This window comes from Erinaceus europaeus, chromosome 4 (assembly GCF_950295315.1).
Source record: "Erinaceus europaeus chromosome 4, mEriEur2.1, whole genome shotgun sequence".
NCBI lineage: Eukaryota > Metazoa > Chordata > Mammalia > Eulipotyphla > Erinaceidae > Erinaceus > Erinaceus europaeus.
The window spans coordinates 104,254,089-104,268,567 of record NC_080165.1 but is presented as its reverse complement, the minus strand read 5'-3'; the positions used below and the strand labels follow the sequence as shown (position 1 = coordinate 104,268,567).

General features: G+C 57.2%; 1 protein-coding gene across 6 annotated transcripts in view; it reads left to right on the top strand.

Annotated features, from left to right (window-relative positions):
• The window catches only part of TSPAN9 (tetraspanin 9), a 187,786-nt gene that overhangs the window by 117,379 nt on the left and 55,928 nt on the right, over positions 1-14,479 (top strand). For 5 of the 6 annotated variants that reach the window (XM_060190271.1, XM_060190272.1, XM_060190275.1 and 2 more), the window contains one exon: positions 9,092-9,171. In XM_060190271.1, coding sequence (XP_060046254.1) covers positions 9,109-9,171 — 63 coding nt within the window. In that variant the 5' untranslated portion in view covers positions 9,092-9,108. Of the gene's footprint in view, positions 1-8,687; positions 9,172-14,479 lie in introns of those variants that run through there. The other variant, XM_007526252.3, reaches the window with a different exon arrangement.

The following is a 14,479-nucleotide window of genomic DNA, read 5'->3' as shown; positions in this document are numbered from 1 at the left end:
AGTGGAGTCATTTCTCCATCTTCTTTTTAAAAACAATATTTATAGAGGCTGGACAGTGAGTGGTGTGCCCATTTGAGCACAAACATAACTATGCGAAGGTTTAAGCCCCCACTCTCCACCTGCAGGGAGAAGCTTCATGAGCAGTGAAGCAGGGCTGCAGGTGTCTCTCTGTCTCTGTGTCTCTATCTCCTTCTGACCTCTCAGTTTCCCTGTCCTATCAAATAATACAGAAAAAAAGGAAAAAATGGCCACCAGGAGTAGCGGATTGGTAGTGTCAGCACTGAGCCTCAGCAATAACCCCGACGGCAATAAAAATAAAAAAAAACTTTTGAGGTCAGGTGGTGGTTCACCTGGTTAAGTACTCACATTACAGTGCACAAGGACCCAGGTTTAAGCCCCTGGTTCCCACCTGCAGGGGGAAAGCTTCATGAGTGGTGAATCGGGGCTGCAGGTATCTCTCTGTCTCTTTCTCTATTCCCCCTCTTAATTTCTCTCTGTCTGTCCAATTATAGATAAATAAAAATAGTTTTTTTTAAAGAAAGTATTAATGAGAAAGAGAGAGGGAGAGAGAGCGAGGGAGAGGGGGAGAGAGAGAGAGGGAGATAGAAAGGGAGAGAGAGAGAGGGAGAATCCATCCAGCACATGTGATGCTGGGGGCTTAACTTTGTACCTCACACCTCAGAATTCAGCATTGCATCCACGTGCCACCTCCCAGACTGTGCTTCTCTGTCTTCTGCAGAGTAGCCCCACCTGGCCCTGTGGAGGGAGGGAGAAAGGGCAGGGGTGGCAGCAGCACCTGTATCAGCAGGAGGCACAGGCTGAAGGGAGCTGTTTGTGCTCCCCCTGAGGCCGGCAGGCTGATGTGTTGGGTCAAGACATTTCTGCCCAAGCAAGTGAGCGAGCTGCAGCAAACCTCATGCTCACTCTCTACACCGCCTGCCTTATCTCCTTCCCAGCACCTGCCCTGCGTAATAAGTGCTTTCTTTCTGCCTCCTAGAGTGACTGTGTCCCTCTATCCCACACAATGCCTCCCACTTTGGCTCCTTTTGGGGCTGGTTCAGGCTCTCCTAGAACAAAGGGCCTGAGAGCTGTCCCCCACCCCCACCCACTGTCAGGGCACCCAACACCTTCTCAGGGCTGAGTCCTTGCTGACTGCTGTCATCCTTTGGGAGAGTCAGCTCTTGCTGTCTGCATTAGACCTTCCCCAGCTCAATGCCAGGGCTTTGTTTCCTAAAGAGCATCTACAGACACCTGCGAAGGTGAGCCCAGTGCCCAGGCAGGGTACAGAGCAGATGGGCTCAGCCCTCAGCCTGCACAGAGCCTGGGCCTATGGCTGGTCAGGACTGTGGTGGGGTGCCCTTGGATGTGGGTGCTCCACCACTGACATACCTTCCCTGCTCCTCTCCCAGTTTTTAAAAAATATTTATTTATTTTCCCTTTTGATACCCTTGTTGTTTTTTATTGTTGTTGTAGTTATTATTGTTGTTATTGATGTCGTCATTGTTGGATAGGACAGAGAGAAATGGAGAGGGGGGGGAGAAAGATAGACACCTGCAGACCTGCTTCACCGCCTGTGAAATGACCCCCCTACAGGTGGGGAGCCGGGGGCTTGAACTGGGATCCTTATGCCAGTCCTTGCACTTCACTCTACGTGCACTTAACCTGCTGTGCTACTGCGTGACTCCCCCCCCCCCCCCTTTATTTTACCACCTCTTGTTATGGAAGATCATTCCTTTGAATTTCAGGTCCATTTCTTTTTTCTATTTCTTTTTATTTTTTATTACCATCGGGGTTATCACTGGGGCTCGATGCCTACATGATGAATCCATTGCTCTTGGCGGCCATTTTCTTCTTCCACCTTCTCCTTTTCTTCTTCTCTCCCTTTTATTTGATAGGACAGAGAGAAATTGATAGGAGAGGAGGAGATAGAAAAGGAGAGAAACAACCATAGATTTGCTTCGCTGCTCTTGAAGCTTTCCCCCTGAAAATGGGGAGCAGGGACTTGAACCAGAGATGCATGGTAACATGTGTACTCAACCAGGTGTGCCACCACTCAGCCCTCCATCCCTCCCCACCAGTCTTGATGGAAGAGGTGGGTACATCTGTGGGGTCAACTGGGTTGTGGAAGCCAGCAGATAAGCGTGCTCCAGGCAGAAGGAGCAGCAGTGCAGAGGTGGGGGGGGGGATCAGGGCCACTTTGCTGTGGATCCATTTCAGTGGGAGACAAGGCCAGGTCACCTAGGGGTGGAGGGGAGGAGGACAGGGCTAGAGGAGCCCTGAGCTGAGCTTACCTGCCCCTCCCCCCATCTCTGTTTGCTCTGTCTTTTTAAGTCCATATTCTGTGAGACTGCAGTCATCATTGCAGCCTGTGAACATGCCTCTCCCTCTCCTGCCACTCCTGGCCAGAATGTCCTATCCCTGCCTGTCCTCGCCTGTCCCCACCTAGCAGCCATGCCTTAAGCTGGGTGTCATTTCACAGGGTGGGGACTTCGGGCAGGAAGGAGCCTTCCAGAAGCAGCAAGCACAACCTCCTGGTGTGGGGAGGGAACTAGAGTCACACAGGGTGACTCAGGTCCTGATGTTCACTCCTAGGTGACACTGGGTGACCATGTGGCAGCATGGCCCATTGAAGCCCTTCCTGAGCCCCTCCCACCCCTCAGCCTGGCCTGTGCACACCCCCTGGGAACTCCTGTCTGAGGCCCAGGGGGAGGTTGGGCAGCAAGCTGTCACTCTGGCAGACAGGAGAAGCGTGGAGGTTGGCAGCAAGAGGGCTCCTGGTGATGCTGAGGTGGTGTGGGAGAGGAGGGGCAGTGGGGAGAGGGAGGACAATTCCCTGGGCTGGAGCATCATGACAGTGGTGCGAATGGAGCAGGAAGTGAACATGCAGGACCTTCAGGGTCATTTAGGGAACTAGGGTTGTGACAAGAAAGGTTGGAAGGGCCAGGGAGAGAGCACAGCACAAAGTCTCGCCTGCCAGAAGCTGCGGGCTCCATCCCCAGTACCACTAGTAGTAGCCAGAGCTGAGTGGTGCTCTGGTGAATGAATGAATGAACATGCATTAGCAGACACACATGATCTCAGTGAAATAGGGATCTCCTGAGTGATTAAGTGGGAGAGCAAGCCAAGCGGGCAGCTGACCATGACTCTGTGTGGACAGGGGGACTCCTCAGGCTCCAGTGGGGACATGAGGGACTAGGCCAGGCTGCCTGGGATGGGTGGGAGGTTACACAGGTGGAAACTCACTGGAGGGGGCAGGACAAGGAGGTGGCCAGGCTTTTCTGGCTCAGCTGGAGGAGTGAAACAGGCAACTGGGGGTGGACATGCAGGCTGTCTCCTGAGGGGAGGGGAGCAGGGCTGGGCCAGCCCCTCTGGGAGCTGGGGGTAAAGTCAGAGGACAGCTCACCCAGATCAACCTCTAGGTACCATCAAGGTGTGAATGCCACTGGGAGGGACACGGTGGTAGAGGGAAGAAACTGGGCAGCAGTGGGCAGGGCTGGGGGCCAAGGCATCCTCAGGGAGGGAGCTGAGGGGCAGGGGTCCTTCCACCCAGCCCTTGGAAGCTGAGCCACTGAACACAGTGTATTGATTCTGTGTCATCTCATCCCTGATGGGGACTGGGGCCAGATTCACCATGGTTCTTACCCTTGCTGATCACCGATTGAACATTTCTCTGACCCTGTGTCATGTGCACTCACAGCCTTTCAGCTCCGCTTGGGAAACTGGTGTCAGTCTGTCTTATTTCCCACTCACAGGATGGAGGTTCTGAACAGGTCAGTGATCCTTCTAGGTCACCCAGGAATTATGTGACGTGCCCCAGAAGGCACCTGGACACAGTGTGTTTTGTATCCAGAAGGTTCTTTTTCTGGAGCCATGTCCTGGGGCTGGGTGGGTGGTGGGTCTGCATGGGGGTTGGGGGTGCAAGGACCTACGCATATGCCATCTCTCCCCTCCCTCAGAGCCAGGCCCAGCTTCCCTGTCCTCCACAGCCTCAAGGGCAGGCAGAGTATGGGGCTGGTGTTCACCTGCTCCTCCTGATCTAGAAGCTTTTCTCCAGTCCTCCTGGCTGCTTTTCAGCTGTGACTGTTTCCCTGGCCAGGTATTTCCTCCCAGTCATGTCTGCTGGGCTATGAATGGGGCTCCCCCCACGGGGGACCCTCTTGTCTTCCACTGTGCTCCTGCTTCCTGACTCTTCCTCCAAAATATTGGTTCATCTGTGTATTTGTCCATCCACCCATCCATCCTGGGCTGAGCCATGGACTAGGTTGGGGAGGAAACTGGCTTCCACAGCAGGGTGCTTGCATTTCTTGAGCCCCCTGGGAGGTCCCTGCACCAAGGGCAGCTTTGTTTTCCAGGAACAACCCTGTAGGTGTGTGGTGTTGGGGTCTGTCTTCCACTAATGAATTTGGGATGCCCGGGCCATCCTGGCAGGGGACTCAGTATAGTGGCCTTCCTTGCCTCTCTGTTTGCTAATGCTTCCCCTGTGATAGGCATGGGGTGGGGTGAAATGATGGAGACAGCCCCTACCCACTTTGGGAAGCCACTCGTTAGAGCAAAGGAAGCTGAGCAAACTGTCATTGCAGGTTGAGCAAGAGCTAGGGGCTCCCCAGAAGAAGGTGCCTGCTCTCCCACACACCCCCCACAGGTGGGCCGTACCCAGCAAGTCACCCTTCTGTCTGTGACTGCTTGTGCTACAGATAGGCCTTTCTTAGTATGCTCAGAAACCAAACTACCTCTGGACATTTTCTGCCTCTCTGATCCTCTCACAGTCACTGTCACCTCCCTCCCAGAGTCTCCTTTCCAGAGTGCGGTATCCTGGCTGTTCAGCTTCCATGGCAAGGAGAAGACATGTCTGGCTCTCCTCACTGTCCACTGCAGAGCCCCCTGGTGTATGGGCCTCTGCTCTGTACCCCTCCTCCCTGTTTTGGCCCCAGTTTAGCAATGAAAACATTTCCCAGCATCACCAAGAAGACCCAGTTCTGGAGTTTAGCTGGGGTGACCCATTTCATGAGCTAGCAGGAGCTATTGTTGTCTAACCTGGACTGTGGTGAAGCTGCTGTGTGTGGGGTGCAAGGATGTGAACTGCCCCGAGGGCTGCAGGTACTGTGCAGAATACACATCATGGCTGGTCTCCTCATCCTGCTGCCTGCTCCTGTGTCCTCAGGCTCTGGGTGTGTATGCCTCTCTGCTGGAGTCAGGGGCCAGGTGTTTGTCCATCCATCCTGATGGCCAGGGAAATGGCTTGAGGAGCTCAGGGAGCTGGGAGTGCTTGGCACATGAGGCCCACTCTCCCCGGCTGCTGGTCAGGACAGAGGCTGTGTGCTGTTTTCACTGTTCACTCTCTCCCTCCCTCCCCTGGGAGTTCAGCAGGCTTCACTTTTCCCCTTGTTAAAGAGAAAAAGGGAACGAGGAGGCAGCTCTTCCTTGTTCCCATGTTCAGGGAGCCTCAAGGGCAGCCTGTTCCTTCTGCTTTCCTAAGTCTGAGAAAAGTGTGTGTGTGTGTGTGTGTGTGTGTGTGTGTGTGTGTGTGTGTGTGTCGGGGGCAGTTTCTTTTTCCTCTCCTGGGTCCTTCTGCACTCTGATTCTCCTGCACTCTCCGCAGCTGGGACTCTCCCATCTACACTGCCACCAGGCCTAGCACCCAAGGGCTACAATTCTATGTGTCTCCAGTTCCCAGACAAAGACCAAACTCTGTGCTGCAGAAGGTGCCACCCAGGGACTTGGTTGAATACACCAGTTACTATGTGCAAGGACCCGGGTTCAAGAAGCAGTGCTGTAGGTCCTTCTCTCCCTCTCTCTCTCTCTCTCTCTCTCTCTCTCTCTCTCTTTCTCTCTCTGTATCTGGAGATTTCTGTATCTGTATCTTTCTTGATTTCTGTTTCTATCCAATAAATAAATAAAATTAAAGAATAAGTCTAGAAAAAAAGGTATCACCTGGTAGTTTCAAGTTAGATCTGTCCCCTCACTGTCACCACTCTTTTCTTCCTGGCTACTCCTCACTGCAGGGGAGGGGGACAAAGGACAACTCCTGGCCATCCTACCCCATGACAGGTACCCACTGTGTCACCCTGCTGTATTAAGAGGGATGGTCTTGGAATGGGTAGGCTTTTTGGACTAGCTCATGAGCCCCATGGCCACTATCCCTCCTCTCTGTCATCTCCCAGGGTCCTTACTCATTGGGCTGTGGTAGTGAAAAACCTAACACAAAGACCAAAGCTTGCTCACACTGGCAGGGAGGAGGATGGATACCTTCTGGCCCAAACTGACTTCCTGTGACTCCTGTCCCAGCTGTCTGCTGTCATGGACCAGCTTCCTGTCTTGCAAACATGTCCCTCCCCGAGCCTCCTACCCCATCCATCAGCTCACTCAGGGCCCCTTCTGTGAGGCACATCTCTCCCTACCACCAGAAGGGAGGCACTCTGAGGGTCCTTTTCCTCTGGTAACTTTTCATAGAGGGGTGCTGTTTCAGGACCCAGACTACTTTTCCATTCTATCTGCTGGATTATCAAGTTCTGAGAGTAGGAACAAGGTATAGAATCCAAGGGTGCTGCAATCACAGTTCCTTACCTGTGAACTTGTGGCAGTCACCATGCCTGTCTCTTAGGTTGTCACAAGGACCCAGTGCATATTGAGTGCAGAGTTTGGGGCCTGGGGCATAGGGAAGATTTAGAAAGCTAAGTTATGAGGGCTGGGTGGTAGCACACCTGGTTAAGTGCACATATTGCCATGTGCAAGGACCCAGGTTTGAGCCTTTGCTCCCCACATGCAGGTGGGAAGTTTCATGACCCATGAAGCAGGGCTGTAGATAGCTGTTTGTCTCTCTTCCTCTCTCTTTCTCCCTCCCTTCTCAAAGGAACAAATGGCCACTGGGAACCCCAGTGATAAACCTGGTGAATACCTCCCTTTCCTCTTTCCTTTACCCTCACAGCCTCTGGATCCTCAGTTGCTGGGGACATTACTAACATGAGTCCACTAATAATCTAGAAGTGATGGTGGAATGCAGTGGTGCAGTGACAGTGTGAGTTGGAGAAAAGAAGAGACAGGAGAGGGAGAGGGGAGAGGGAGAGGGAGAAGGAGAGAGAGAGGAGGAGCAGAGGGTCAGCCTTAGGGGGCATTGGGAACCTTGAGTCCCCACCTGAGATGAATGATATCTTGCTTTTGTCCCTCACTGCAGTCCTCAGATGTTGTCACATATGCCAGCTCCCTGTGTGGTCCTGACATGGGGGGGTGGCTGGACTCTGTTAACCCCCACTTGGAAAAGGAGGAAAAGAGAGCTCAGAAAGACAACTTTGCCCTTGATCCCACAGCTGAAAACAGAGCTAGGAGTGAAAAGTAGGTCTCTGGCTCCCAGTCTAGCTCTTTGATACTCTCCTGCCTTAAAGGGAGTGTGAGAATGATGTGGCAGTGGGTCCCCAGGATCCTGAGAGGCTGAAGACAGCGATGCATTGTGGCCTCGCCCACTGGGAGAGTGGGGGGGGGGGGTTGGTGTTTCACAGACTGGCCCTGTCTCTGTGGGGAAGGGGCTCAGAACAGCTGCTCTAATGCAGGCCCATTAAAGAAGAGCCGTGCCTGCCCTGCCCCTACGCAGGCCTGTCCCCAGACAGCCAGCGTACCTCTAGGGGTGAATAGGTGTCCCCTCACCCCCATGGTCAGAGCCAGTTTGGTGACTCCCATAGCCTTTGGGACTGGTGGCCTTCTGTCTGTTTCCTCCAGAGGTGCACCAGCAGGTATAGTTGGTGTCCCCTGGGGACCTGGGGGGTATTTCCCACCCACATCCCCAGGGACCCCTGGGGAGCTCAGTGCATGCCAGGTGCTGGGGCAGAGACCTGAGTAAGACGGCTCTGCTGGGGCTAGGCTCCAGACTGTCTGTCAGGACTCTTGCACGCGTCCAGGGGAGCAAGGGTGCAGCACCCTCCCATGCTCCCAGCTGCCCACAGGCCCCGGCCAGGCCTCTCTCTCCCGCTAGCCCTCCACCAGCACCTTTCTCGCACTGTGCGCTCCTGCTTCACCCCTCACGGGCAGGGCGCGGAGGGCGCGGAGGGCGCGGAGGGCGCAGAGAGCGAGGTGGGTCCAGCCAGGCGCGAGTCCCACCCGGGCCACCACAGCGGGGGCGCGCGCAGCTGCAGGAGCCAGGCGGGGACGCGCGCGCGTGCGCGGAGGGGGCGTGCCTTCCCCTGTCCCACGACCCCATCCCCCCCTCGGGGCCTCTCAGACCGCGTGCGCATAGCGCGGTTCGTGTGCGGGAGGCGGGGGAATTCAAGCGAAGGGGGCCGCTTCCTCACGCCTCCGGGCCTTGTGCGCGCGCCCTGTGCTCCAGCGCCTCCGGCCTCGCAGTGCGCGCCACCCCTTCCCAGTCGCGCGCGGGCCCAGCCTGACCTCTGGCGCTCGGGTGTAGGCACCGCTGGCCGGGGGCGCGCGGGGGGAGGCACCCGCACTCGCGCTCCCATTGGCTGCATGCAAATAAGGGGGCGTGACCGGCGGGCTGGCGCTGGAGGCGAGGCGAGCGGGACCGGCTTTCTCGGGAGCACCGCGGCTGCTGCGCTCGCTTCCCGCTCCGCCCGCGGTTTCCCCGGTGCCCGGCCCGCGCAGCCCCGCACAGGAGCGTCCGGAGAGCCAGCCGGGACCCGCAGTCCCGCAGCCCCGCAGCCCCGCAGCCCCGCAGCCCCGCAGCCCCGCAGCCCCGCAGCCCCGCAGCCCGCGCCGCAGAGCCCCTCGCAGGCTCCGGAGGGAGCTGCCGGGACCCGCAGAGTCTAGCGCCGGTGCCGACCCGCCCCCCCGGGGCATCCCCTCGCGCCTCTGCGGGAGCGATGCCCCCTGAGCCCCGCGCCCCCCGGGGACGCCGCGAGCATGGAGAAGTCGAGTAGCGAGGACTCGTCCATCCACCGGAGCCCGTCCCTGGACAGCAAGGACTCGGACTTCGCCAAGCCGGCCGGCTCTGGCCGCTCTTTTGGCCGCGGCTTCACGGCCGGCGCCTTCTACGGCTCGGCGGCCCCCCGGGGCCAGGCCCGCGCCCAGAGCAGCGACAAGTACCATGCGCCCCGGGGCAGCAAGTACGTGGTGTTTTACCTGGACCTGTCCTTTGTTTTCCTCCTAGAATTTAAGAAGTGCAACATGGCCAGGGGCTGCCTCTGCTGCTTGAAGTACACCATGTTCCTCTTCAACCTGCTCTTCTGGGTAAGTGTCGCCAGCCTGGCCCTGCTGACCACCGCGCCTGCCGCTCTCCCTGCTGCAGTGCCGGCATTGCTCGCCGCGCAGTGGGGTTCAGACCCCCACCCCCATCTTTCTGCTTCCTCTCCTTTTCTTCTTGGGAGCTGAACGGAGGCCCCCTGCTTGACCGGGTTCCTGCAGAGTCTTGCACTCTTCCCGGGAGGCTGGCAAAGTTTGGGGCCACTGCCTTCCCACCAGGAGAGACCCTGGGCTGGAAGTGGTTCCACCTGGGTCACCTGCAGAAGCAGGTGTGGGGGCTTAGCCCCCGACCACCGGGAGCCCCAGTTCAGGCAGCCCCCGCCAGTAGATGGTTTTCCAAGCCCCTCCTAGTGTTCCTGCTGAACTCTCCAGAAGACACCGGGCAGGATTCTATGGGTGTGGGGTGGGCACTGTCTTTAGGGTCTGTGTCCCCATTTTGTGGGAATTCTAGGTTAAAAGGAAGTGACACCCCTGCCTAGAGACTGGCATGGGAGCTGGCCATGGGCCCCGGGGTTTGGGCTGGTGCACAGGGGCAGGGCAAGGGCGGGTGGCTGGCTGCTGCTTTTGAGGGATTGTAGTGGACTGGGCAAGAAGCAAGCAGGCCATGTGCTCCTGCCACCAAGTGCCAGCTCTCCCAGGGGCCGGGAGAGACGGGGAGCAGTCAGGAGCACCCAGTCCTGGGTCAGGGGTGACTTTCCTGGAGAAAGTATCAGCAGTAGGACAGCTTGGAGTCATTTTTGGTACTCTGGTTCCGGGGAATGTGCTTTCTGCAGATGGAGTCCCAGCTAAGCTAGTGTGGGAACTTCTCACAGGCACAGCCTATTGTGTCTTTGCCCCAGCCCCCAGCTGCTGCCTCTGCCTCTCTCCAACACAGCTGTGCACAGATGTTTGCTTTGGCCCCTGGGGGTGTGTCCTCCTGCCTGCTTAGCCCCAGGGCCAATTCCAGGGGGATTGGTGGGGGAGGGGCACTTGGAATATCCAGCACTCCTGTGGAAGACCACACTTTAGCGGAGAAAGTTCTGTGTGTGTGTGTCCCCAGACTTTTCTATCAAGGGGAAGCTCAGGGCGGGCTGTGAGCTGGTTGGGGTGGCAGTGCTTAGCTGCTTGTCTGACCTTGGGGAAATTACTTTCTCCTTAAGGAACACTCCAGTCCCGTTTGGGGGGTGTCATGATGGTGCCCTTCATGTTTTGTCCTCGTTAGTTGTGGGGTGTCCGGCACCCTCGCCTTTTCTGGAGGGGAGGGGTCTTCTTTTTGCCCCCCACCCCCAGCTGCTATGGTCAGGGGTGCTGGAGCCATTGCTTCCCACATGTCTTCTGTCCCATGAAGACAGTTCTGTGGAAGCTGGGCAGAGCCCTTGGCAGGTCAGCAGCAACTATGGTCTCTTGCAGATGGGGACTCCTCTGGGTTTAGCTGCCGGTAGCCATGCTGGCAGGTACTGTGGATTTCCTGAGCGCCTGCTCTCTCCTCGTACATACATCCCTCTGTACTTGCTCACAGCTTTGGTCTCCCTGCTGCCCCATCCAAAGGCTTGTTAGACAGACCCTCTAGGGGATTCTCCTCCTCTGGCCTGGACCGCCCACCCGGGCTCCTCCCATGCCCACCACGCCATCTGCTGGCTGGAGTAGGAACAGAAGCGTATGACTGCCTGGATGGGCCAGCTTGGCTGCAGAACTGTCACACCAGCAAGCAGAGTGCTCTGTACCCTGCACATAGGTGTTCATTATGCGTTTGTGGATGAGCAGGTGGGGGGTGTTGCTATGTGAGAGGGATTTCGGGTCACACTTGGAAGAGAAGTGGGTTTTCACACTTGCTGGAGCTGAACGATCTCCTGGAGCTGTAGTGATGGTGACAAGTGGCTCTCTCCATCTCCCCTTCAGAGCCTGAGGTGGCCAGTGGCCCATGGAGTGGCTCTTCTGTATGAATGTAGAGAGAGAACTCACTGCCCCTGCTGCTTCAGCAGCTGCCTCCACGTCCCCTCCCCCCCCCAACAGCAGAAGCTACTCTCTCCTAAGCCCTGACTGTCCCCGATTGTCCCTGACTGTCCCCAATTGCCCTGATGACTCCCCAGCCCCAGGATTCCCATGAAGTGCTGCTGTGGAGAAACCTTTGAGTCTGGAAGGCCCAACTGTCTCACACTAGCCACTGTTTGAAGTGGGGAGGAGGAGGCATGGATCTTGGGACAGGAGACCATCGGGGAAGGAGGAACAGGTGCTTGTGTGTTCGTAACGTGGAGTCCATAGGAGATGGGGGCAGGTGTCAACTTAGACATGGGCTGCATCTCCCTAAGTTGAGGTGAGGACATCCTATAGGCAGTCCCTGGCATGTTGTGGGGTGGGGGTTGAGGAGAGGCCCTGAAGAGGGAGGGAGGGAGACATTGAAAGCCAGAGGCTATGAGAAGTAGGAGCAAGGAGATCTGGGAAGCTGTCACTTAATCCAGTCTTTTGGGGCTCAGGGCTCAGTGCCCCAAGGGGGCTAAGTGGAACCAGAGACCTGCAGACAGCAGACCCCAGAGCCTACTTGGAGTGCTCCAGTCTCAGCCGCTGCTGCCCCCCTCCCCCTCAGAACCATAGGAGGCAGCTGGCACGGATGAAGGGTGCAGCTGTTGCCTGCCACACCCCCCTGAGCGTCCTTGATGGTCTGCCACTGGGTGTGGCACCCCTAATGCTGGCATCATGGGGAACCTAGCTCTCCTTCCCCCTCATGTGATGAGAAAGGCAGGTGGTTTACAGTTACTGGAGGGTGGGTGGGGGGTGGGTCTGACCTGAATCCCAGGTCACTTGGCCAGGGATGACCCTGCTGACCCCTAGCTTTGCACCTTTGGGACAGTGACAGAAATAGTGTGGTGGAGCTGATGCCACCCCTTCTTGCTCTTGGGGACCTGCCCCATCCTCGAAGGTTTAAGGAAGAGCTGGCTTCTCACTGGACAGTAGCTTCCCACAGGACCTCTCCCCAGGGGTCAGACCCACCCACAAACTGCTCCCAGCAGGAGACCATGGGGCCTGCCCCAATCAGCACTTCCTGGGCACTGGTTGGGGGATTGGCCCCTGAAGGAGTGCAATGGGGACAGGAAGGGCTCTGGGTGTCCCTGAGTCCCTGGTCCAGCTCCTAATCCAGGCCTTGTCCTGACTGTTCTGGAGGGGCTGTGGAAGCTGGCATGATGGCCATGGAGGACAGTGGTCGCTTTCTATACTTGCCAACAAAGCTGTCACTTGTCACCTGCAGTGTTGGCTGGCTAGCAAGTACATTGTGGCCCCGCTGTAGATCAGGCCCTAGTCGAGGTCACTGAGCCAGCGAGTGGTGGTGGGACCCCATTTAAACTTCCCTAGGTGGGGTCAGGCTTGGGTAGGGGGCTGCTTGACTGTGGATGACAGTATAGGCTTGGGACTGAGCGTGCCTCTGTTCCTGGGTCCTGGGCCTGGGTTTCTGCAGTCAGTGCTGATGGCCTGGGGCAAACCAAGATTTTGAGAGTGCTTTCTGTCTGTAGATGGGAGGGGGCGTGGCTTTTGGGGTCCTGTTGGGGAGTGTGGGTGTTCAGACCTGCCTCTCCACAGAGGAGAAACAGGTAAAGCCTTTGGAGGCTTCCAGAACTCTCAGGCCTCACCCCTGGGAGCATGATGTGGGAGTTTTCCGGGATGAACTGGGGGCCTCTGCCTGATGGAGGGAGGATGAGGGCCCACCTGGTCAGAGTCTGAGATCCTGAGCATGGCCATGTGGGGATACTGCCTCTGCGCTCACTTCCTTTTCCAAGCATTAAAAATTAAACTTCCTTGTCTTAATATCTATTTTTAAATCATGTCAGAGCCAGCATTTGTGTCAATCATGGGAGGAGGGGAGTCCGAGGGGAGAACCTGGAAAGTCCCACCTCATAATGGAGGTGCCCCCTCTGCTAGGGGCAGCTAGCCACAGCTCAGCAACCAGCCCACCCACTGGAATGTGGTGCCCTGTCTCACGTCCCATAACACAGCTGGACCCTGGCCCCCCTGCCCTACTTCCCAGCCTGGCTGCCCTTGGCTGAACTTGGCAGTGGGGCCTCCTGGGCTGCGGGGTCCCATTTGAGCCTGCTCCCTCATGCCACAACTATTTACTGAATGCCTGCTGGCCCGGGGCCGCTGGCTGGTCACAGCACTGAGCCAGCCAGATCAGCTTTCTTGGGCCAGGAAGTCGTGGAATCAAGAGGTCACTGTCTCCCAGGGCTGCCGGGGGGCTGTGTGGGGGGCCCTTCCCCTCTGGGTTTTGGGGGAGGAGCAGCCTGGATTCAGCATTGGGGGACCCTGCTACCTCTTTCCTCCCCCACCATGCATTATGATAGCCATGCCAGTTCCCCCAAATGCTAGTGACCATCAGGTTGACGGGGCACAGCCTGTGTGCCTGAGGAGGGAGTCACTCATCTCTGCCGTTCAAGCTGGATGGACACTCTGCCACCCTGCCATGTGGAGCTGGTTCCCCCAAGCTGCTTAGGACCCCGTGGGGGAGACAGATAGGCTGACAGACAGAGCAGTGGGTACTCTGTAACACACCCTAACAGAGCTGCTTTGTAGAGGCTGGGTGCAGAGACATAGCATAAGCAAATGACATCTAGGTCTTGAAAGGTGAATAGGAGTTTGTGGGACAGATGTGGCTGGAGGCCAGGCAGGGGAGAGGGAAGTGGGAGGGCTGGGGGGGGCAGGCAGGAGAGAGGGAGATGGGGGGTAGCTGAACCAGAATCCTAGTAGGGGGTGAAGTGGGGCATCCTGCACTACAGTGGGTGGGACAGAAATGCCTGCACTATTGAAATGGGTGAAGCAAAGAGAAATTGGGGTGTGGTGCTGTCCAGCTGGCTGAGTCAGGGGGATCCGACTTACTGGGATGCCTGCTCCCTGCTGCCTGCATCTCTGGCTCTCGGTCAGAGGCTTTGAGGCAGAGCTGAGCTAACAGGACTTGAGGCTGATCTGCCAGGAGGTGGGGGGTGTTGGGTGGGGGGTGGGGCAGGGAGAATACAGATGGCACGTGACAGGAGGGTGGACAGAGAGGCGGCCCTCACCCCTTATGAACCACAGGACTCCATGCGAGGTCTGGGATCTCCTAGAACTGGGTGCTTCCATTCCCATGGGCTCCACCTCCCCTTCCCTGGGTCCTGGGGGCTGAGGCTCCGGACCCTTCCTAAGTGTTGAGAGTGCACACGGGTCAGTGCCAGGCAGGAGCTGTATATGAGGGTGTGCCTTCAGAGCCCTGGTGTGGATCTGAGTTGACAAGGCGGCTTTTTCCCTGAATAGATGCTGCATCCCCCTCTCCCTACACCCCTCTTCCTCTGCCACA